The sequence below is a fragment of the Tyto alba genome, unplaced genomic scaffold, assembly GCF_018691265.1.
Source record: "Tyto alba isolate M040663 unplaced genomic scaffold, T.alba_DEE_v4.0 Super-Scaffold_39, whole genome shotgun sequence".
In the NCBI taxonomy this organism is placed as follows: domain Eukaryota; kingdom Metazoa; phylum Chordata; class Aves; order Strigiformes; family Tytonidae; genus Tyto; species Tyto alba.
Window position 1 is genome coordinate 11,856,722 of NW_024881314.1, and position 23,930 is coordinate 11,880,651.

The 23,930-nt window shown below is 52.2% G+C and overlaps 1 protein-coding gene across 2 annotated transcripts in view; it reads left to right on the forward strand.

Annotated features, from left to right (window-relative positions):
• PIK3R5 (phosphoinositide-3-kinase regulatory subunit 5) overlaps positions 1-23,930 on the forward strand; it is a 62,996-nt gene that overhangs the window by 27,099 nt on the left and 11,967 nt on the right. For both annotated transcript variants that reach the window (XM_032992113.2, XM_042802743.1), the window contains exons 2-9: positions 7,570-7,679; positions 15,861-15,961; positions 17,427-17,495; positions 18,261-18,399; positions 20,915-20,984; positions 22,410-22,584; positions 23,014-23,167; positions 23,651-23,734. In XM_032992113.2, the coding sequence (XP_032848004.2) occupies positions 7,583-7,679; positions 15,861-15,961; positions 17,427-17,495; positions 18,261-18,399; positions 20,915-20,984; positions 22,410-22,584; positions 23,014-23,167; positions 23,651-23,734 (889 nt within the window). In that variant the 5' untranslated portion in view covers positions 7,570-7,582. The remainder of the gene's footprint in view (positions 1-7,569; positions 7,680-15,860; positions 15,962-17,426; positions 17,496-18,260; positions 18,400-20,914; positions 20,985-22,409; positions 22,585-23,013; positions 23,168-23,650; positions 23,735-23,930) is intronic.

Below are 23,930 nucleotides of genomic sequence, written 5' to 3' on the forward strand. Positions count from 1 at the left end.
CCAAACCCCTCAGTCTGTACTGCTCCTTGAAGCTATTTCTGCTCTGGTTCGTTTATTGGTACCCTGATGGAAGCAAATATTCACAGCATTGGGCCCAGTTGCATTTGTTCACCCCTTCGCCTGCCTTTCCAGCCCTGTGCTGGGTGATGCTGTCCTGCTGCCCAACAGCCTGTGGGATTTGTTTATCCCCTAAATCCTGCTCTGGGTGTGCCTTGCTCAGAGACCCATCGCTGAGGTCTTCATGTCCCACCTTGGAGTAGAGCATGAATGAGATGTCCACATGCCCTTCCTCATACCTCTCCTATGCCCGCTGTCAAACTAGATGGTACAAGGTGATTGAGCTGGGCTTGCAGAGACAGCATTAAATTACAGCTTTTTGTTTCAGATTATCCTTTATGTCCTGGAAGAAGATGCTTAGTTTCTGGTGTCCTCTTTCTTTCCTTCCTCCACATCCCAAAAAAAAGTGGAAGATAGCAGAGGGGGACAACATATTTTTTCCTGCTTTTTTTTTTACCTGTTGGTTGTATTTTGCTATGTGTAAGTACAGCAGATGGCATCACAGGGACCTTGCTGTGGTCCACATTTGTCATTTGTCCCGTTCCAAGTAATTTGTCTCCTCGCTTTATAGCTGAGAAAAGGGGGCAGTCTGGGAGGGTGCCTAGGTGCTGCTACAACTAACTTCTGATTCCCTGAGACCTAATGACAAATTTTGCAGTTCTTTCCCTTCTCAAGCTTGTACCTCTACCTGGCAGTGGTAGTGGTGATGATCTCAGCAAGCCAACGCTGCTTGGGTGGGTGAGTAGGCGAATGGGTGGATTTACAGAGATGTGGGTGCTCACACCTAAGCAGATTTCTCTTGTGTTTGCCCTCCGTGGCCTCACTGGCGGTTGGTTTTGGTCAGTTCTTCCATGGCCATGATTCAGTAAGGGCTTGGTCTGGGTTTTGCCAGCTGGGTTTTGGAAAACATTCTTCATGTTGCTTCTCTGCTGCCTGTTTCTCTGTTGGTTCGGAGTGGAGACTCCCTGGAGGTGAGATTTTGCAGTCCAAGGAGCGAAGGTCACTCATGGTCCCTGCTATGGCTTGGCGTGCTCTTCCTCCTTGGGGTAAGAGTAACTATCATCCTCGCTCAGCGGGACAGGAACCCGAGGCCCTATAAGGAAGTCGCGTGGTGCCACGGTGTTTGGATGGTACGTGCTTCTTTGCGAGCACCCTGAAAGGATGTTTGTCAAACCAGTTGCCTCCTGGATCTTTTGATACGCTGCCTTTGTGTGGTTTGAACGAACATCTTATCGCCTTCATCTCCCTGCTCTTTGCAGAGCACTTACTTGAGTAGTAAACACATGAAGGCTGAAATTTGAATCTTAAAAATTGCAGGTTCCTCCCCTCATTGCCCCAATTTCTACAAAGGCTTCCTCCAGCTTCTCCCTCTCTTGTCTCTGAGTTTTTATCTTTGGCTCCTGTATGGGGTGTAGAGGAGGCAGTAAAATCTTGCAAGCTATGGATAGTTAAAACCCAAGATTTCTTCTATAACCTAAGAAAAATACACACTTTAATTGGAGAAGCAGTTACCATGCATGTGCTTGCTCCACTTCGTGGCACAGCTGCGTATCCAGCTCCTGTGCTGCAATGGGGATGCGTCTCCCAAAGCTCCCATGCTGTCTGTTGCCCACCTCCCATTTTGAGGATGAAATGGAGGAGGCAGAAAGCTGAGGTGTAGCTCAAGGGAGATGATGACCTTGCTCGGGTGCTTGTATGAGGATCTTGCCCTGAAAAAAAATCTCTGGTTAGAATCTATTTGCTTTCATTCCCAATTAAGTGGTTTTCCTTCAGTTGCCGCATCAGCCCAATCTCCTTTTTAGTTTAGCCTCATCAGGCTTCTTGCCATTTTCTCCCCAGTTGCCCTAAGCCTTAGCGCAGCAGTGAGCCAAGTGCTGAGCCACCTCCTTGCACTAACTTGTGAATTGGCATCTCTGTCAGTCAGTCCGTGTCCCTGCACCCGTTGTGATTGCCAGCAAACCTGGGCAACATGTTTACGAGCTGATCCCATGGGCGAGGGGGACTTGTTTTTCCTCTCTGGTTTCCTGCCCAGGATGCTCAGCCAGCAGCCTTGGAACAGTCAGGCAGGAAAGGGCGTTATCCTGCTGTGCGGGTACCCGGGGGCTTTCTCCGGTGTTGGTGGAGCAGTGCTTTACCTTCCTCCGGGAAGGTAGAGGACTTTCAGCCAGGTCTTTTCCTGCCCATGGGTGTCTCGAGGAGATACTGCTGGGGTTTGCTATCATGGAAGGGGAAATCTCAGCTTATTACATGGCTGCTTGGGCTTCCTCTCTTGGGAGGAGTGGATGAGAGCCAGGCAGGATGCTGGCTGTGGTAGGGTAGTGCCTCTCCGGGGCATCGTGATGGACCTGTCCGGGGTGGGTGGGCAGGGATCTGCCTTGCTGGTTGGATCGGAGATGGATGGTGTCCCGGCACGGGGTGGTCTAATTCCCTTCACTACTTTGTTTAGGAACACCAACTTTGGACTTGATCTTTGAGCTCTTTCCTTCTCTTCCCACCTAGAGGTGGTTGTCCTGGGCTCCAACACTACAGGAGGAGATCAGAGATGTCCCTTGGATGTTGAAGATGGGACTCGTGGACCCTAATACAAGAAAAGTGCTTTTCCTTGCAGAAAAGCCTGTGCCACCCCCAGTTTGGCTTCTCATGTTCCCTGTCCCAACCATGTGGGAGCTGCTAATGGCCTCAGTCATCTCCTCAGCTTGGCTGCTGTGTGCAGGGGGGCCTTCTGCTCCCGGGGCAGTGTCATCCGGGGCATGAAGGAGTGGAGGGGTTCTCCTTTGCTCTGACACTGAGCAGGAGAAAAGCCGTGAAAGGGAAAGGTCCCAGGGTGGTGAAGGCAAGTGAGGGGAACCACAGTCTGTCCCAGCTGAGTGGAAATTCCCTGTCATGGAGCTGTGACATCCTGAGGGCTCTCCGTAGCCTCAGGTTTCACAGCTCAGCAGGAAAATCTGTTTGGTGGTGGTTTGTTTGTTTTTTTTTTTTTTTTTTTTTTTTTCCCCATATTCTTTGAAAATTTGGGGATTTTTGCAAACCTTATGCCTCAAAGCAGGCCAACAAGTGAAAATCTAAAACCAGTGATCAGCAGGTTCCTGCTTTTCACTGAGGGACAAATGTTTACCTGTTTGATGTTAGGTATCAGGAACATTGTAATTTATCTGTCTACCTTTTTAACTGTGACAGAGATGAATTAAGACTTCTAACTAAGCAATCTCAGATGGAAATTCTCCAAAGATCTTTCATCCATACAAGGTGCTGGGACAATTTCAGAAATACTCTTAAGATACTTTCCAAACTGAGCTTTGGTGAGCTGTGCCTTTTCTCACTCTCTCTAATCATTAATTTTTTGTCTTGTTAAAAAATTATCAGGTGCCTTTCAGGCAATCAGGCTTTCGGGGGGGGGGGTAGGTTCAACTTTGCTCCATGCCCTTGACATTGCTAATTATTGAAAACAGGGCAAAACCCTGAGGCAAATTGGTTTCCCTCAGGACATGGGTTTCTTAAAACCAGAGAGCTTAAATGTCATCACCCATGTGGCCGAGACTGCCGTAACATTCCTGGCACGATGTAACATTAAGGAGAGCAAGCCCTGCCTTCTGCTTGCCTCATCCTGGAGCTGTTTGCGAGCCGGCCGCCCCTGCACCCCGATCGGTGGGGTTGTGGTTCCCAGGTTCCCGGTTCCTCTCTGTCTCTGTCAGTTCCTCTTGCCACCTCCGTCGGGGTGGTCTGCAGATGCACCCCGCTGATGGTGGGCTGCTGTCCTGCGTGGGAGAGAGGGAGAGGAAGGTGTTTCTTGGGACGTGAGATGGTAGATGTTTATCTCGGTTGGTCAACTACATGTATGGACCGAGGTGGTGGGGACTCTATCTAGGTGAGATCTAGCTTATGTTCTCGCAAGAAATCCAATCTTTTCTGACTGTGCTGATGCTGCAGATGGCCAGAGGATGGTATGAAGGGTAAGGAACATGCCTAGAGAGCTGAAAACTTTGCCTTCTGCTCCCAGCTGTGTTGTAAGTCCCTGTGGATCAGCAGAAAAATTGCTTAACTTTTCCAAAGATTGGCTTCTCTGCCTCTTAAATGGTGACGGTATGATTTGCATGGTGTTTGGAGGCTGCTGTTAAGCTGCAAACTCACTGGAGAAGGGAAACCAATCTCACCTTAGAGAACATCCAGGGCTTGAAGTCCCATAGCCTGATTTTGTAGGGCTGCAGTCTGAGGCATGAGTGAGGTATGGTGGGATAAAGCCCTTCTGCTGGCTTTGCTCAGCTCTTGCTCAGACTCTGAAGAGCAGGAGTGGCAGTTGATCTGGCCACGCTTTTTCGTACACAGTATTCTTTCTGAAGGGAGTTGGTCAGTGCCTTGTCTAAGGGTGATGCTCAGCTGTTGCCTGAGGACGTTCCCCACAGCTGCTGTGGTGTCCCCTCTGTTCTTGTCTCCTAGGAGCAGTATCTCTAGGTGCTTCACATAGGGGCTGCACAGATTCGTGGGCACCACGTTGGGTTGCGTGGAGCTGCTGTCAGGAGAGTTGTGACAATCCGATGTCAGAAGGTCTCTTTTCATCCTCCCTGCTGGTTTGTCTCAGTTGGTCTACCCTCCTCTCTTCCCTGGGTAGTGGTTTTGCTCTCTCTTAAAAGTGTTACTGACGCCTGGGGAGAAGGCAGGGAAACCCACATCTTTTGCAACATGTTGCTCTGCTTGGAAATGCGCAGAGCAGCAGCCAGCCTGGGTGACGAGGGTGTCCCCGAAGGGTGCAGGAGCCTGACCGCCGGCAGCATTCACCCTGGGCGTGTTGTGAAACGTGACCTCGGGCAGTTCAGTGCACAGCGACTGTCCCTTCTACCTGCTCCGAATGCCTTGGGCCTTGCAGTTTTGCTAAAGCAGCTCTTGGTAGGCAGCTCTGCTACTGGGAGTCCAGCTGGAGGGAGATGATGAAGGGACAGATTTTTTCTTTTTTTTTTTTTTTTCTTTTTTTTTTTTTCCAGAATCGCTCAACACTTTCCTAAACCATTGCAAAAGATTGATTAAAAACTTTGACCTCAACACTTGTTTTTTGTCATGTTCTTAAGATGCTTAACAGAGCTCCTTGGAAAGTCTCATTACGTCCTCCGGAACTGTCCCCTGCCTTGTCATTTTGCTAGTGTGGGTGGGAAGGAAGGGAGAGTTTGGGGAATAAACAGTAGAAGAGGTTGAAAGGTTTCTGCTTGGCTGTGGTGGACAAACTGAGTCCTCTCCCATGAAAAATGCTTCCATAAGCACTGCCTTGGGAGAAGAGGTTTAGATTCATGTGTGGTCTGTAGAACACAGGGAAAAAAAAAAAAGGCAACACACACCAAAAAAAAACAAACAAAAAAAAACCCAAAAAACAAAAAAACCACCACCACCACCAACAACAAAAAAACTAACTGTACTTTGTGGTCTGAAAGTTATGGTAATATCTTTGTCATACTTTGCCTTAAATTCCCTGCCTCTTCAGTGCTGGGATACAACATTGGGAAGGGATGGCTGGGCTGGTGCAGGGCTCACCCCGAGCGGGCGGGGAGGAGTGTGTTCCCCTCTGAGGACGGAGCTGTGCTCTAAAACAAGCTGATGTGCGGGGAGGTGTATTTTTGTGAGCTGGGTGTTGTAAAGGGTGTTTATGAGTCATGCTGTGCTCTTAGTCACTCCTTTCCTCTTGCCACAAGTCATGACTAAGGTGCTGATGTGCAGATTCCCCGCTCATTCAGTCCTCGGCACCCAGAGTGTTTCTTGGGCGTTCCTTGCACATGGCACTGTGGATGGATAAAACTTTTGGTGAAGACCATAATAACAGGCTGTGGCAGCGGCACACAAGAGGCCAGAGCCCATGAGCCTCTTTGGGATAAAGGAGAGAGCTTGCGTTTGGCAGGTCAGTGGGTTCTTGTTGTGCGTTTGCTTTCACCTGTCTTGGAGCCATTGGTGGCTTCTCCCCAGCGTAGGAAGGACCGAGTGGCAGGGCTGGATCTGGCCTCGCTGTTCGTTGGCTCTCGGGGAGCCACAGCAGGCAGGCACGGCTTTACTGAGCCTCTTTGGGGGAGTAGCTGGTAATCAAGTGTGAGTGGAGGTGGCCAGGCTGAGTGCACCAAGCAGGGGCGACCCGGTGGAGCCTCTGCCGAGATCACAGCGGCTTTTGCTCCTGTCAGGGTGGAGGTGGGGAGCTGTGATGGGCGCAGCCACCACTGGATGCTGAGTGCCAAATGTTGACCAGATAAGCAGAGAATCGGGTGTTTTGGGGTAGCTTTTTGGGAACTACACGAGCATGTGGTATAGGTACAGGAACGTGCTGTCTGGGGTGAAAGCAAAGGCCTCCTTGGCAGGTGGCTTTTGTAGTACCGGCAGGCTTTATTTCTTCTTCATGGATTATTTTTTGTGTGTTTGTGTTGCCTCTAACCAAAGAGTCTGTGGGATGGACCCGTCCGTGCTTTGGGAGAGGAGAGACGCCTGCCCAGGGTCCCTCTGGACGCCAGGGCTGGCACTGCAGGGGGGGCAGGAATCTCTGCCCAGGCACCTCTTCAGTTGCTCATGGTCAGGGTTGATCTGAGAAGTAAACCTTCTGGGCAAGTTGCTTTTATTTTCATGGTGTCCCAGACAGGTGCATATGAATTGGGTGGGATAAAAATCTTCTTCCCCCCAGCACAGTCTCTGCCAGCCCAAGGTCTAGGTTTGTACCCTGAGCTGTGGAGGAGAGGTGAGATGCACAGAGCCGTGTTGTGAAAAGGTTGCAGCCAGGCATGCAATCCACAATTTCACAATGTCCTCGGATGTTGGGGCTGAGGTTCCCTCTGTATTTTCCTGAATTGCCACAGGGGCACGTGGACCTTTTCTTCATGTTGCCTGTGTGGCAGCAAGGTGACAGTGCCGACGGCTTTCCTGGGTGGTACAAGGTTGGCACTTGGGGGAGTGGGTTTGTGACTATCAGTGGACACCAGAGCTGTCAAGGACAATCTATGCCTAACACAAGGAATAGGAGCTTGGGCTGTGCTGTCACTTCTCCCAGGTTGGACCAGATGATTTTCTGAGATCCCTTTCAGCCTCGGCTGTTCTGTGATTCCCATCCAAGCCCCTTGCAAGGTGCTGAAACTGTAATCTCTTGCAGTGTTATCTTTGATGGAGGCTAACCCAAGATTACCTCCTTGCCACAAACACGTGAGCAAGACTCGATCCGTCCCGCAGACGGAAGTTGTGAGAAGGCAGATATGTCTGCAGCAGGTCAGGGGAAGAGTGCCTTGGCCCCACAGCTTCTCGTGATTGGGTTGTGGATGTGTGCACATCCATTTCTTTGCCAAGGCTAGGAGAGATTGGGGGTGCAGAAGGGAAGATGACAGCTAGCAAAGCAGGCTGCATCATTAGCTTTGGGGTTCGGCGGGGGTGACAGGAGGCCGTAATGGGGTGATGTTTCACCAGGAGCATCTTGTCTGCACTACAGTAGAAGTGTTGCAGTGCTCTCTTCCTTGCACTTAACTAAGGGCCCAGTATACTAACTTCCTTCCTTCCTTCTTTTAGGAGATGAATTAAAATGCAGCACACCACGTGCACAGAGGACAGGATCTACCACGCACTGGAAAGATGTCTACACGGGCTTAGCAGAGATGCTGTTTCCAGCAGATGGGCTGGTAGGTGACCTGTTAACCATGAGCTTATTCTGTCTCTGCATGATCTGCTGACCTACCCAGTAAGTGGGAGCCGCTGGTCCTACTGGAGGCCTTTTCTCCCTTCCAACTTTCAAAGTTAGAAGTGAGATCCAACCTAGTCAGTCCTCCTGAGCCTCTTGTTGCAGTAGGAAGTTGTACCAAGACACTGAACAGGTTCTGTTAGGTCTTACATATGTAAAGACTCAATAGAGAAGTTGTACATCTTGCCAATTGTCCATGCAAAAGCAGGAGAGAGGAGGAGTCTTTGTTCAGGAGGAAAGGCTCCTTTGTGTAATCAGCCAACCTTGTCTTGCTTTGATGCACATTGTCCTGAAAACCTCTGGGTGTAATCTCTGCCACATTGTCAGAAGCAAGACTGGAGATATAGTTATTGACTTTATTTAAATCTAGATCAGATACCATGGTGGCCATAAAGATGTGAGCCATGTTCAGAGGGCTGCAAAGGGATTTGGGATGGCGGTGGTGACAGCAGAGCAGAAGTCATTTTTTTGAAGTCATTTTGACCTATCTGTCTCATACTCGCACTTGTAGGCTGCAGTTAAATCACTTCCAAATTGTCATGTGGATGGGAGAAATTAAATTAATTTGGAGGGCTGTCAAATTCATATTTTCTTTTATCTGTGCAGTTCTTTCCAATCCCCTCTGCTTTCTGTTTATTTGTAAGTCATCAAAGAGATGCAAACGGTATCCTACCTGCTGCCAACTACTGGAGTAAACCCTTTCCCCATGTTGTTTCCTCACACCCACTGGCGTGATGCCATCTCCCCGTGCCGTAGCATCACGCTGGGTCTCGGTTCATGCAGTTATGAGCAGGACTCCTGGGTGCTTTCGGTCTCCCCACGTTCTGGGAAACAAACAGGCCCTGAAGTGTGACCTACATTCCTGGTTCCTGGAAGCACGACCTTGTGTTTGGCACCGTTACAGTGCATGTCCAAAGGAGTCCATCTCGCCAAGCAATTCATTGTGCGCTGCATAACTCACCTCTTCCTGTAATTATAATTAATCAATTCCTGTGTCACTCACGAACTCTGCCCGTCTCTAATCCCAGCCCCTCAGCGCTGGTGTTTGTGTAAGGGTAGCCTTTAAAAAACGACTTCATAATTTTTCCAGCTCATTAGCAAAGACCAGACTGTACGGGCAGGGGTCAGGTGGCGGTGGGCTCTGTTGGAAGCAGCTGTGCTGCCCAGTGATTCCTCATTTCTAATGATTTTCCCCCATCTCTCTGCCTGCTGGCTCTCAGTCCGCTTCATGTGGGTTTTGTGGGGTTTGGCAGAATGACCTGGCATTCCTGGGAGAATCTCCGGTGTTTTACACATCAGAAAGTTCCCTTTCATCAAAAGCATTTGTGATGTTGCCAGAAATCTTCAGTGTGACCACGAACTGTTTCCGCAGTCCTTGGTGGATGTGATGGTAATGGCTTTGCTGCGCCCCGGCCCCAGGGTACCGTGTCTGGGCAGCGCTTCTTGGCCAACGCCTTTAGTGCTCTTCCAAGCAGGCTGCCCAGCCCTGCTGGCTTTTAACATGTTTGCTTTGAAGAGCTGCTCTTTCACATCCTACCCCCTCGCAGCTGGAATAGGAAGCATTTTGTTATCGCAGTAACATACACAATTTAGGGGAAACAGAGCAAAATGCACAGTGTATCCTATTTCTTTTCAAAAACAGAGCAGAAATGTTTTCACGTTCTTCTGCTTTCCCCGTGTTACAAGCAACAGTTTAATTATTACTGTCCTGTATCAGATCCAGGCGGTTATTTATGGCAGGTCTCTCTTCCTCATATAGTCAATGAATCCCTCCATCTTGTTCTTAACTGTGCTGTAGCCTTCTCCTTTCTCATTTTTAACTTCTTATATCCCTTCTATTTCCAAATTTATTTGCCTTCCCCTTCTTTTTACCACTTCCCTACACCAGAAGAACACACACCGTATCGCAGCTTTTTGGGCTGAGACCTTGCTAGAGTTTTATTCAGTTTTAAATTATTTAATGCTTTATTTTTACATGATAATTTTACAGGAGGTTGCTCCAGAATGGGTGAGTAATCGCTTCCGATGCGTTGTTTCCCCTGCCCCACGTAAGTGACTGAATAGCTGAGGTCTGTGAAGTCAGCAAAGACGAGAAGTGTGAGTGCTTTCGCCATCACAGATTTATACCCTGGATGAGCTCATGGTTGACTCTGGAGCCTAAACAGAAGAAAATCTTTCCTGAGCTGCAGCATTGATTGGAGGAACCAAATTAAAATTAATTGTCTCTGACTCACAAAAACCCCTGTTAGAAAAGTGCTAGGAAAGAGTCTCCTTTTCCTTGTGGAGACCCTCATCAGAGAGTTTACCTCCTCCACGTTTCTGGAGAGAGATGATTGTCAAATCAGGGTGTGCTAAATGAAGAAAAACACATCATTTCTTGCTGGTGATCAGTGAAATGGGGAGCCTTTGGTGAAGGAGAGGTCTGGGCTTGGGTCTGGCTGCTGGCGGTGCCGGGGATGTCGTGCTGCCTCAGGCAGAGGTGTGAGAGGGGCTGGGGGATTGCGGTGTGTGGGGAGCTGCTGGAGAGGCCGGAGGGCAGCCCTGGGCACGAAAGGTCCCAGGGGTGGGAGGGAGCCGTTGTGTGTCTGCCAGGGGGCTGCACGTGAGTCAGAGAGGATGGAGGAGGCTGGTGAGGAGAGGAGAGGATGGATGAAGGTCACTGGTGAGCTGGAGGAGGAGAGGAGTGTTCAGTGATGTGTCTCGCGTGTCTCAATGAGCAGGGAGTTCGGTCTGCTCAGCTCTAATGAAGAGAAGCTTAAGGTCCTGCTCAGCTGCAGCCGTCTAAATGCCCTCATGTGGAATGAACAGAAGTCTGGTGTGGGGATCTTCCAGTTTAGCCACCAAGTAGTGAAATGCAGTGCCTGAAATACTTCCAGCTCCAAGTGCAGAATTAGAGAATTAGTGCTGGTTACTAAACTTTGCAAGTTTTAATCTCTGAACAGATTTCTCCAGGCCTTGTGGTGGGTTTTCTTGCTGAAATCACTGCCCAGGCTGGGTGGAAGCGCTGGGAGTGGCTCCAGCCCTGGGAGGTGCTGCTGTGCCCTGCTCAGGGGGCTGCAAGCGCCACTTGGACATGGGAGCTGCAGGCTGGAGTGCTGTGCAGCACAGGATACATCCCACCCCTCTACTTAGAAACTACTGTGAGTTGGCCCTTCCTCTGGGCAAAACCAGCTTGGAGAAAACCAGCTTATTCTGGTTGAGAATGTGGTGGAAATGGTGGGAGTGGGTCTGGGGGAGGGAGGAAATAGAGACGTCTGCTTTTTACCCCTCCAGCTGTCTCCAGGAGCCGATGCCCAGCTTGAGCGCCGTGGGCGAAGGCAGCTTGGGCACGCGGTGTTTCTGCTTTATAGCTTTTTTTTTTTTTTTTTTTCCGACTTGACAGTTGCCCCCCTATGAAGAGCGGTGGAGGGGAAATGTCAACCACCGAGGTCAGGAAGGAGCTGCTCTGGGAGGGGAGGGCATCTTGGTGCACTTCTCAGAAAAGAAATTGCAAAGCCTCATCCTTCCGAGGCCGCCCACGGCGCTGCTGCTGCCCGGCTCCCGGCGCGCTGCAGGCACCTTCGCCGATGCCGATAGCGATCACAGCGAGAGCGTGCGCTGCGCCCCAGCTCCCTCCCGGCGCCGGGGTCTCCGTGCAGCCTTTGCTGTGGGGTTTGCTTTCCCAAAGGAAGATTTTTCTTTGGGTCTGTGTCACGTTGGGCTCAGTCTAAGCGTGCTGTGTAAGGTGTTGGCATAAGCACAGCTTGGTCCTGCTTCTGCTGCGGCTCCGTGTGTTGCAGCCCCAGCATCCCACAGCCGGGGCCGCCGTATGTTCTGGGCAGCCTGTATTGTTGGCAGATAAATCTGACTCATTTTCCATGTATAAAGGAAAAATAAATAGCACTGCCTCACTGTTTCAGTAGAGCAAAACCAGATGGATGAGTGTGAGGGCAGGAGGGTGGATGTAAGCGGTTTTTTATCTGTGGGGCTTCCCACTGCCCTGCTGGGAGGTCTCCAGTACCTCTTCTGACAAACTCATACGGTTTGAGGGCTGGAAGGTGAAGTCCTGGTTTGTGCCACCTACACAAGGTGCATCTTTGAAAGCTGATCTCGACACCTCCAGAGCCGGGGCTCACCCCACAGCTTCTTCATGGACCGCTCTCCTTTAAGGCGTTGAGTGGTTTTTGTGTGTGATTTTTATTTACTGCTTCGCTCATCCGAGAGGCACCTGCCAGAGCTCAGCAAACCCTCCCTTACTATGGGCTTAGGGCAGTGATGTGTTTTCCCACGAACACAGGACTTTCCAGCACTTGATAACTCGACAGAGAGAGGTAGTGGGGAGCACAGCTCCTGCTTGCAGTGATGGCAGGGGAAGCATCCCTCCGCTTGCCTGGGAGCACATCCAAGGGCACCCCCAAACTGCATGCTCCCTGCAGATCTGAGGCCTCCCTTGTGTCTCAAAGTGAGAAATGTTTTCTTTGGCATTAAAGAGCAAGTGTAAAGTCCAGGAGAAAACATGGTACAAGCTTCCACTTTGCCCTTGTCTGCCCCGGGACAGGGAGGGTACCCGGCATGGTCTGGTGCTGTTGGCTCTGAGCATTCCTGGCACAGTGGAACAAATCCAGGTTGGACTTCATGCCTTGTGCTGCTCTAACCTGGTGTAAAACGCTGCTCCTGAGTCGGCCCTGTGATTTGTGGCCTGACCTGGTGTAGTGGTGTGATTGATCATCACATCAAACCAGCAACGGACCATCTGCTGGGGTGCACTGAGATGGAGGAGTGGCTGCAAATAAAACTTTCTGGAGTTGGTTTCTCATCTGGCTGCAGCCTATCCCTGGCCTGGGAATAAACCAGGTGGTGCTCTGCAGTTTGTAAAAGGCCCTGGGTGCTACCAAGGCACCCGGGTGCTGGGACTCAGGACATCTGCAGAGGGATGGAGAGGGATGCTTGCAGGTGGGTGGCTCCTTTCTGCTTTTAATGTCACCTAGAGCTTTCGTTCCTGGCTTGTGCACATTAAAAGCATCACCCTCAGTGCCCAAATAACCTTTTCAGTCTGGATGCAGGGAATATGGCTTCAGGGACTAACTCTGCTCCCAGTGCTTGGAAAGGTGATACTGGTCACCTGGACTGTGCGTATAGGGAAGGGAATTCCCACCCAGGTCTGGATTCCCTGACCTGACTGATGCCGGTGGTACTGGACACTTTGCCTTCCCACGTGGTCTTTGTTTATTACATCCAGGGTTTCCAAGCTGTATTTTGTGTGTGAGTATTTTTAGCAAGGATGCAGCTGTTTTGGTGTGTCTTTGCTTAATGCTGCTTTGCCAAATTTAGGAGCTCACACCCTGGCAGCCTGCTTCTTCCCAGCACCATTTGGCTTAATCCCAGTGCCCTGCCATGACCGTGAGTTAAACAGAAATTCTACTTACAGCAATGTTACTCAAATATACCTGGCTGTGTCCTTGTGCTTCAGCTCATAGTTCCTGTAGAAGACCCCAAAATGGCTTGATCTGAATTATATTTGTAAGACTCTTCCCTCGAGCCCTTGTCCCTGCTACCTGCTCGTCCCCCCAGCCCGTTCACAGCGGGTTTGCCCCAGCTCCTCCCCGGGGAAGCAGCCCAGCGCCTCTTCCTCTGCCCCATTCAGCGCAGAATAACACAGCGAGCTGCTGCCGCCGCGATTTCCTCCTCCCTCGCTAGAAGTGAGAGGAAGGAAAGAGCCTGCGTCTTGCCGGGCTATTTGTATTTGTGGTTACGCTCGCGCAGGAAGCGGCATTCTCCTCCTTGTCTGGCGATGCAACCCGACGGAGCTCAGCTCCGCCGCTCTCGCGGATTCTGCTCTGCACGGCCAGGCTTCGCCCGGGCTCTCGGGTGAAATAATCCCCCTGACCGAAGCAGGACGGGTTGTTTCAAGGCGCCGTGTGAGCCCAGCCGCTTCTCACCACGGTCAGCAAAGCTCCCGGCAGCTCTGACCGCTTCTGCTGGGCTCGTTGCTTCCTTGACTGTCTCACAGGCACCGGGGTGTTCCCTGGAGGGTGCTGTGCCCTGGGCCGATATTGATTAATTTGAGCAAACAGCTGGAGTCATCCTAAGCAGAGTCACGGCTTGTGAAAGTGGCTCAAAGGAAAACTGGAGCATCGCTGAATTGCCGGGCTGCTGTGGTTGTGCCCTCGCTGACAAGTTATCACGATCCGAGGTTGCGCTCTGGGTGTCAGCAAAGCCGGCGAGGTGCTGGGAGTGCCAGAGGCAAATGGAAAACCGCAACTTTAATTAACAGCGAGTGCATCTGAGCTTCTTGGAAACTTTCCAGCAGGATGGTTCTCTGCTGGAAAATGTTGATTCATTGAAAGTAAAAAGTTGTATCGCAGTGGGGGGGGGCTTTTCCATGGGGGAAGGCTCCTGCCCTGTTAATTCAGCTACAAGCTAGGCATAAAGCCACAGAAATAGTGTGTGTCCTGGTGAGCAATTGCCTGTCTGTGGGGGGGAACAAGTGAGGGGTGTTTTTGCAACCTTAGCACTGGTTTTGTGTCTCTTGGCATCGTCCTTCTCCCAGCTGGGCTAGAGCAGACCTCTCCCCTGGTTTAAATTCATCTTGTTTAACACCTAGAAGGTGTGTAAAGGAGTTTTAATGGAATTTACATGTCTGTATGCTTGATGAATTTATAGCCTCTGCAGCTGGGAATAATGTTGGAGGGCCGGACAGTGTAACCTGTAGATTTGTGATGAATGCTGTTGTCCCTTTGCCAGCTCACAGCATTGTTTCTTCCCTGTTAGCTCCAATGTGACAGACAACATGCATGGGTTGGTGTTTGTTATGTTTCTGTGCCAATTAATAGACTGTATGAGTGAAGAGCAGCTGGATTTATATTTATTTTTCCTCTCTGATCATTAGCCCCAGTACCCTGCAGCGAGATGCTCTGTTTCTTTTGGTTTTGCTTTTGGACTGAGCCCCAGTGCTGCCAGCACCCCCTGAACCGTGCCATGGGCTGTGACCGAGCTGTGCGTGATGTCTCTACTGTGTCCATTCCCGGTGAAAAAAATTCATGGCAATGTGGGATGAGGGAGATGCAAACACGGACCCTTCTCAGATGTTTGTTAGGCTGTTTGTTTGATATTTCCCCATAACTTTTCTCCATGGGGTTGTGTGCAGTGCCCGGGTCCCTGGGAGGGAGGAGGAGGAGGTGCTATTTGCTCCCTTCTTGGTGTGCCGATCCAGGGCCGGAGAGCACCGCCTCCTCCCTTGGGATGTGGAGCCGGGATGAATGGAGGCACCCGGCAGCCTTCACGCAGATCATTTCCTCTAAGACCAGCTGGGAGCTGGCCCTGGCCTCCAAGAAAAGCGGCAGCCTCGGGAAGCACCTTGGGCTATTGTCACCGGTTGGGTCCCAGCAGCAAGAGGCAGATGCCTGGGGATGGAGAGGCCAGCGGGGTTTCAATCCACCGGGGTGAAGGATCCTCCATCCCTTTGCATGGCAGTTCTCCTCTGTCAATATCTGGGTAATCTCCTGGCAGGGTTTTAATACACTTAGGAAAAATCTGAGGCTGCTAAGGGATGGAATAAATGCTGGGCAGGCTTAACAATGATGCAGATACGAGCTCTGACTGTGGCGATGCTGATGTGACGGTGCATCTCCAGGGCCTGGGGAAGCTGGCTGGGGAGATGCTGCATCTCCCCTTGATGCAGCTGGAGGGGAGCTGAATTTTGCAGGGCTTGAGGGCGTTTATGTTTGGCACAGCGCATCTGGGGCAGTGGGCTAGGGGAGGTCACACTCGTGGGTCTTCTGTGCTCGGGCAGAATGAAGGTGGGCATCCACCCATGCCACGTGCATCCCTCTGGCCTCTGCAGCATCCACGTGGCAGCGCAGACGTGTTGGCTACCCGGCCTCCCTGGGGCAGAGGCACCCGAGAGGCACCCACCCCAGCTCCGTGTGTCAGGCTGCGTGAGCAAGAACACGAAGGTGCTCGGCTATGAAGCGATGCTGCCAAGATAAGCACCACTTGGCAAGATTAGATCTGTCCAGAATGAGGGTGCGAGGTTTTTTCCTCTGCCGTGACACCTTCGCCCTGACCCCTTCCCATTGTTTGTTCCCCCTGTGACCTTCTTGAACGGGGCTGGGAGTGATGGCAGCTCTGTCTCCCCCCACAGCTGGGCTGTGCCTGAACTGCTGGAGCCTGCAGGAGCTGGTGAGCAGAGACGCCGGCAACTACCTCATCCTCGTGGAGAAGATCCTCGGCAAGGCCAAAGAGGTGCCTCAGGGGGCTGCAGGGGGGGCTGTGGGCTCTGAGGTGGTGTCAGCTCCAGGACTTGCCCGAAGCAGAGTTTTGCAGAGCTTGGTGGGTGATTTTGGGTTGTGGTAAGGTATTGCTGGAGCACCAGAGCTTGGGATCGGGTGATGCTGGGCCAGCAGCTCTGAAACACCGGTGGGAGCAGACCTGGGTGTCCCCCTGGCTTTCAGCACATGGGAACTGCAAGGGAAAAACCCAGCTCTGATACCTGTTCTTTGGGTAGCCCCGCAGATCCACGGGGGAAGGGCTTTGGTATCCCAAAGCACTGCTCGGTGCCGTGCAGGGGGCAGCCCGGGTTGTAGGGCTCCACGGGTGGAGCCAGCCTTCCCCAGACCTGCCCCTGGTGTCAGCTGGGAGCTGCTAGTCCAAGTCCCAGCAAATTGAAAGTTTCCTGTTGTTTTTGATGGAAACTTTGCGGCTCCGCCAGGCTTCCTGGAGAGCCAGGAGCAGATCTGGGATGCTGGGGACTGTGGGCAGGGCTCGCACCACATAGCAGCCTGGCAGGCAACAGTTGGGTCAAGCACAGTGAAACGGCAGCGGGGCCGATCGTATCAGTCCCATCATGTGCCCCAGAAGCTTGAGGCATAGTCGACTGAGCGGGGTTACCCCAGGCTGCAGCCGGGAAGACCTCGGAGGAATCCCTTGATGTGGCAGGAAACGGTGATGGGTTTCCTAAATCCTCAGCGCCGGGATTCATGTGATGGGGTAAATGCTGCCTTTCATTTTTTGGGACAGAAAGGGTGTCTAGCTGCCGGGCTGTGGAGCTGATACCAGTTAAGATTAGCACAATTCAGTTTAATCCATTTGTTTTTATTTATTTATTAACGGCTGGAATTGATCTAGTTGCAGATAGTGTTTCATTACATTAGGGTTTACATAAGGGTTTATCGCACTTCATGCTGTGCTCGTGAACAAGGGGAGACAGTGTCTGCAAGTGTATCCTTGAGCCATCACTATGTCCTTCAGCGAAATAATTCTGCTGGCTATTCACTGGCAAAGGCTGGGGCAAAAATACATGGTTTGCACCATGCTGCCAAGCTTTGTAAGCCACTTGCAGGGGCTGGGCTGCCTGCTTGCCTCTCCAAACTGCCTGCTTTGAGCCACTTTCGTAGAATTTCATGCAACTCTGCAAGGATCAGAAGCATTGGAGGGTTGGGAGCTTGGCCAAATCCAGCTTCTCGAGGGTAAAGGCAGAGGGGCAGTCTGTGCTGATCTGCCTGTCCCACCGGCGTGGCTACTGGGGCTTTAGGGGTTATTTTCCCGTAGAGACAAGGGAATCTGCTGGGGGTGGTGATGTGATGGTGTGGGTTGGGTGCTCAGCTGCACTCTCAGGGAGTCTCCCGGCCTGTCCAAGGATGCTTTTGGTGGGTAACACTCATGGTGAGCAACCCAGCTCATCCTTCTGCCCTTGTGCTCTTCCCTACAGGTGCAGGAGAAGTGCGACTACGATCTCGTAACGCCCCTGGCGCTGCTGTTCTACTATGCGGTCCTGTATGTAAGTCCTGAGGCTGCTGCACGTAGCTTGATCCTAGCCCCCAGGGAGGCACGGGCTCCGGGGCCCCGCAGAGCCACGCAGAACAGTCACCGAAATCAGGGTGGCCTTTGAAACATCATGGTCTGCTTTCATCAATTCATCTCAAAAAAAAAAAAAAAAAAAGATCCTGTATGAATCTACAGGGATCAAGACCAGGCAGCCATTGCACAAGCTGAGAGACAAAAAAAAAAATGAGCTTTGGTGCTTTTAAGCTTTTATTTAAAGATGGGCTAATCAGAAAGGGAGATGGACAAAATCTCTGTACAGAGAAGGGACATTTTTTCATTATCCTTTATACTTGTGCAAAATATATAGGCAACTCTAATGAACAGAAGGAGCAGAACCTTCACAGGAAATACTTTTTTTATTATTATTATTATTAGCACAATGCATCATTATCCTAAGGAAATCATTGCTGCCAGATCTTGCAAAAGCACAGGCTGTAATGCGATTCATCAGTATGGATCTGTGGTTGTTAAAAAGAAATTTATATATAGGCTTTGGCATGTGAGCCACAGCCAGGAGGTTGGGAAGGTGCAGAGCGGATGAAGCTTTCTTGTAGCTGTGCCCAGCGGGGATCATTTGACCCTTTCTTGGTAGAAGATGAGGTGTCACAGGGTTAACCTTCTCCTCCTCCCACTTCAGCCCGAACCCTCCAGTTTTTACGCAGTGCTCAAGGTCTGTGTCCTTACTCCCTTTCCAACCATCTCTCCCCGTTCCCCCCAGGCTCCTCACTTCCCACCAGACTCTGACCTGCTCCTGAAAGCCGCCAGCGTGTACCACAGCTTCCTGACCTGGCCCGTGCCCTACTGCGACATCTCCCGCGAGCTGCTCACCTTCATCAGCAACGAGCTGAAGGCCCCCGGTAAGCGCTCCCACCCTGCCACAGGGTTTGCACCCGCTGCTGGCGCTGCTTCCCAACCACCACCGCCCCGTGCTTGTTCCCGAGATTCTCCTGTTTTTGTCTCATACCCCGCTTGCTTCATGAATCCCTTGGGTGTGGTGTCCCCATTTACCTTGGGCATCCCAAAGCACAGCTTTTCTTAGGAGGTTAAGGACTTCTGCCCTTCATCCTCTGGATGATTTTCCATGGTGGTCCAACACAGGGGGGAAACCAGATTCCTCCAGAGGAGCAGGGCAGATCTGTGTTTCGGTAGCTGCTTTGCCTGCAAGGTGGTGGGAGCATCCCAGAAACTCTCAGCCCTGGACAAGTGTGGATTAGCAGAATGTGTAACTATTTCCTGGCTGCCTTTCAGTCTGGTGGGTCTTTTCCACGGCAAAGCACGTGCTGGCCGCTCCAGTCCAGCCCTGGTCTTTGTTTGAGATGCTCAGTGGTGTAACTGGGGTGATAACAGAGGGTCCATTCATTGGCATCAAGGTGGCTGGAGCCTTCAAGCTTGCCCTTGCGTGGAGATTTCCATAGGGCTGAGGGGCTCCCTGGCTCACTCTTTACAGCTGAGACACTACCTTGTGATACGGCTTTGGGCACATCTATCGGCAGCAGCAGCGCTCCTCTTAATTAAAGACTCATAGATGTCCTGTTGTTCCCAATGGAGCAGTTCCTCCAATTATTTGTGAAAGGCCCTTTCTCCTAATCTCCCCGTCTTTTGGTGGCTTATGGAGAGCTGTCATCACACGGAGCAGATTTCAGCCCTTGTTGAATTCTGCACAAGGCCGTGGCCATAAGACGAGCTCTGAGCAGGACTTGGGAGGCCTTGGACTGGGGCTGTGGCTGGGAGTGCTTCCCCACGTCCTCAAACTGGGCAGCTGCCTCGGAGAGCCCTGATGGGGACGTGAAATGCAGGGTCTCCATCATGGCAGGAATGTCTGGTGGAGGTGGGAGCTTGTAGGTGCAGCTGGGGTGAAAGATGCTTTCAAAGGAACAAAAACATTGAAAAAACCCCCAAACCTTCTGCAGTGTTGGCACTGGACAGGCTGAGCTACCCCTAGCTCAAGGTTCCACCAGCATAAATGGCCATGGCCACCAGGCAGGGTCTGGCTGGGCTGTTGTGCTGTGTCCAGCCTCCAGCTCAGAGCTGCAGGGCCAGCGCAGATGTGGGGACGCTCGTCCCATGCTGCTGCAGCCATGGACTTCCCCCCCCGGCTCCTTGCTGGTCATTTATTGCTGTGACACCAGTCAGGGCTGTGTTTTACGGACCGCTGGGAAAGCCCCAGTGCTGGGGGGTGGTTTGCTACATCCTGCTCTCGTGCTGTCACCATCATCACCAGCACCTGAGGCTGTGTGAGCTGGGAACTCCTGTTCCAAAAGCTTTGCCCCTCCTACAAGCACAGGAGATTTCTCCACCCCTGCCAAAAGATGCTGTGTGGTAGGTGTTGGCCTGCCGTGGCTGGGTTGCCCAGTGCTGCCCCTCACTGTGGCCTCTACCCCCACTTGGAGCCAAAACCAGAGAAAATGTGTGCTCTGCTGGTAAGCTGGCCAGGGCCTTATATGCCTGTTGCACGGCCTCCATGACCTGCCACGAGGCTGAAGCAAGAGCTTTTTATTGAGATGAGGGTAAATATTATCTGAGAACAAGCTGCTGTCAATATTTGCCAAGAATGCAATAGCTTTTATCTGCAAACTGGGGCTGACGCCTCTGCAAGAGTGATGAATGCCCCCTTAATCGGGGGGGGCCTATGTGGATCAAAATGAGCTGCCTGTGGGTGCTGGGCCCCTCTTGGGAGTGCTGAGCCCCTCTTGTGGGTGCTGCTCCTGAGCAGCAGCCGGGCTTTGGAGGTGACTGCCTGCAGTAATAACGTTGCTAGACCCTGTTGATGCCATAAGATCTTTCCCAAGATGTACCCCAGTCCCGCTGTTTGGGGATGACGTGGGCTTTGCTGGTGCCGCCTAGTCCAGGTCCATACGATGTCACCTGGTTAGGGTTCCTGATGGCATCCTGGGGACAGTCCCAGGGAGGCATCCAGGTACATGGGCTCCCCATGCCAGTCTCTTCTGCTGGGGCCAGTCTGGGCTCCATCTCTGCAGGAGGGAAGGTGACAGTCACCTGCTGTCCGTAAATGAGATCCAGGGGGCTAAAGCAAGTGGCAGAAGCTCCTAAATCTCATGCATGCAATTCACATCCCACATCAGCAATGGGGCAGAAGGGACTGGGGATGGAGCAGCTCTCCTGTGCTTTGGCTGCTTTCCCATCGCTCTGGGCTTTTACCCTTTACACCTCAAGGCTCCCTCGCTCCTGGGCTTGGTCCCCTTACACACTGGCTGTGCCCTGTCCCCATAAGGACTTTTTGGTGCTGCCATGCCTGCTCGGGGCAGGGGCTCAGCCAGCTCAGCACCGCTTTAGGAAACAAAGTCAACGTGCTCCTGAGGGAGAGCGGTCTGCAGTGGTGTCATGTCTCATGCCCCTTGCTCTCTCTTCCAGGTATCTCTTTCCAGAGGCTGGTGAGGACAGAGCAGGGGCTGCCTGTGAAGAACTACCAGAGCTCCACCGTGTAAGTGTGGCTACAGGTGCTGCTGGGGCCACTCCGTAGCATCCCCACAGTCTCACACTGCATAAAGCAGCAGTGGGGCTGCAGCAAGCAGCACCTCAAAATTGTAGTGGTGGGTGCTGGGGAGAAGAGCTGGATAGCTGGGCTGAGCTATGGGAAAGGATGAGGAACATGGCTGTGGCATTTCACAGCCGTGGGTCATTGTCTGGGGGCTCCCCGTGTTGGTTATGCCGCAGCTTTACTGCAGGGCTGCAGATCTGGGTGCAAGCAGCCAGGGAAGGCAAAATCTCTTCCCCAGAGGAGCTGCTGATCTCGGCATGCATTGGAGAACAGCCAGGAGATGCTTTGGTCTGTGTGTTTGAGAGCCACCACCCCAAAAGCGGCTCAGCAGCAAGTCTGTCCCAGGGCGAGAATTAACGAAAGCCTTGCAGCTCTGAGCACAGTGAGGCTTTGCACCTTACTCGAGGGCTGAACCTTTCTTCCTGCCAGGGCACCTCATTTGTAAATAGGAAAATGAGCCCGGCGGTGAGTGCCCGTCCTGGCTGCAGTGCCAGCCCCAGCCCCAGGGACAGTCCTTCGTGCACAGCCGCCTCTGCTTCATGCAGGAGGGGGGGTCCTGCTGTTTTGGCTTGTCCACTCAGGCCGTGCAGCTCTGGATCTGTACCTGTATTCCACCCAGATGCACTGGTGCTGCTGTGTTGCTTTCCCAGTACAGCTCTGCTGCTCTACACGCTATATTTGTGCAAGTGCAACCACCGATGACTTATAGCAGGATGGTTATATTTGCATAAAAAGCCCAGAAAACCTGGCACAAAGCTGTACACAAGCTGAACCTTGGGCTTACTGAAAGCTTGTGCCTATTGCCTGAGCTTTCTAGAGCCAAGCACACCAGAGCACATACTTAATTCAGAGCCATTTTTGCACGGTGAGGGGGACTGTTCTCCTCCATGAATGGATGCACATGCTCTCTGGGCTGCAGGTTTGGAAATTCAAAGCCTGTGGATATTTGTGTTGTGGTCCAGAGCGAAAATGCAGTTAAAGGATGTGGCTCTTCTCTTCGAAGCCCAGACGTGACGCTCTGACCTGCATCTTGCAGGGGGAAGATGTTTTGGTGGCCACTCTCATTTTTTACCCCCCAGCTTCACTGCGTGTGCTGGATGTCCAGTTAGGACAACTGGCAGCTGGGCCAGAGTCCCGTGTGGGGTTGATTGAATTATTGGGCTGGTGGTATTGCAGATGTGACAGGAGAGATGGTGCCAAGGAGCAGGATGGCGGATGCTCGCCCGTTACCTGCGCAGCCCAGAGCCCCTCTGGCTGTGACCAAAGTGAGGGGACGCTGCCATCTAGTGCGAATTTGTCCAAGGGCTGTGTGTACCACCAGCCTCCGAGCCTGGCTGCCGGGACTAACCGCCGTCCCCTTGTCCCCAGGACGGTGCTGCTGCTCAACCGCTCCGAGGTACAGAGCGAGTTCCTCTCCATCGCTGAGAAGCTGAGCGGGGGCGAGCCCCCGCGGCACGCCACGCTCGTCGTGCTCCTCGAGCACCTCTACCAGGCCAACTTCGGCACCCGCTGCGACCTGGACAGCCTGCACCACCTCCTCAAGGTAGGCCGAGAGCTTCGCCTGCGGTGACTTTGGGACCAGCTTCGTGGAGTTGGCTGCTGCTGAATTTCCTGACCAAAATAATTCGATTGACAAAATTAAAAAAAAACAAAACAAAACAAAAACCTTTTAATAAGACTTCTTGTAGGAAAAATATGTCTTTCCCTTCTCTTCTCAGGTTAGACCCGAGGCCTGTGCTTCTGTTTTGTGAAGTATGCATGTGTGTGTGTGGGTCACTCACCTTTCCCTCCTTTCTCCATCCCAAAGTGGAGAGAGGAAGTGTCCCCACATTTGAAATGCAGCAAAAGGGTTCCTCTGACCAGAGAAACACTTTGCTTTGGTGTTTGGGACGGGAGGGGCAAAAAAAAAAAAAAAAAAAAAAATCTGTGGAGGGACCCCCTTGATCTCTTGCCTTGGCTCTGCTCCCCCCAGTCCAAGACGTTGGAAGAGCTCTCGGAGATCTACGCCAGCGCCGCCGACGCGCAGGAGATTGCAGCCACCAGCAGCGACCCTGTCCCGGCCCGGGAGCGGCTGCAGTCCGTGCTGCGGGACATCGCCGGGGCCGCGTCTTTTCCTGCCATCGTGGGTGAGAAGTGCCCCCACTCCCCTCTTTCCTCCAGGGTTTTCTGCTGGCTCAGCCCCTGCAGCGGCAACGAGCAGTTTTGCACTAAGTTTCATCCTAGTGCAACAGCTACTACAGCAAAAAAACAACCCCACCAACCCAGGTCCTATTTCATAACCGCGCAGTGAGCCAGAAATAGTTTGTCATCTTCCATTAAAACGGCAACAAAACAAAAATTCTCCAGCCTTTGTGGGTGAGATGAAAACGTTAAATCAGAAACTGATGGTAGCGGTGATGTCTGATGGCGCTGAGAGTTGTGAAATATCCCCTTGCCCCAGTTGCACGTGACTTCGTGGGGATAATGACAGCAGCGTTGGCGTTCTGTGTGACCTGGACTGCCCAAAACGCGTGCGTGGGGTGGGTGGCATCTCCCACCAGCCAGGAGAGCTGTCAGGAGCGCTACTGGGGGTCCCTGCAAACTGACTCTTTTCCCTCCTCTCTTTCCAGGCGAGGCTCAGCCCCGCAAGCTCCACACCATCCCCATCCCTGCCGCTCGCTGCTACACTTACAGCTGGGATCAGGATAACTTTGGTGAGCAGAGGGGATCCTCTGTGCCCTGTTGCAGGGGCGGCTGAGCAGCGTTTCAGCTTGTCTGGGGCTGTTCTGGGCAGCCGGGTGCACGACACAAACTGTGGCTGGAGCCTGAAAAAAAGAGCTAATAAATGAATTGCTGGTGGTGGAGGGAGAGATAACACAGTGGATGCCAGTGTCCCTTAGATGGGAGAGG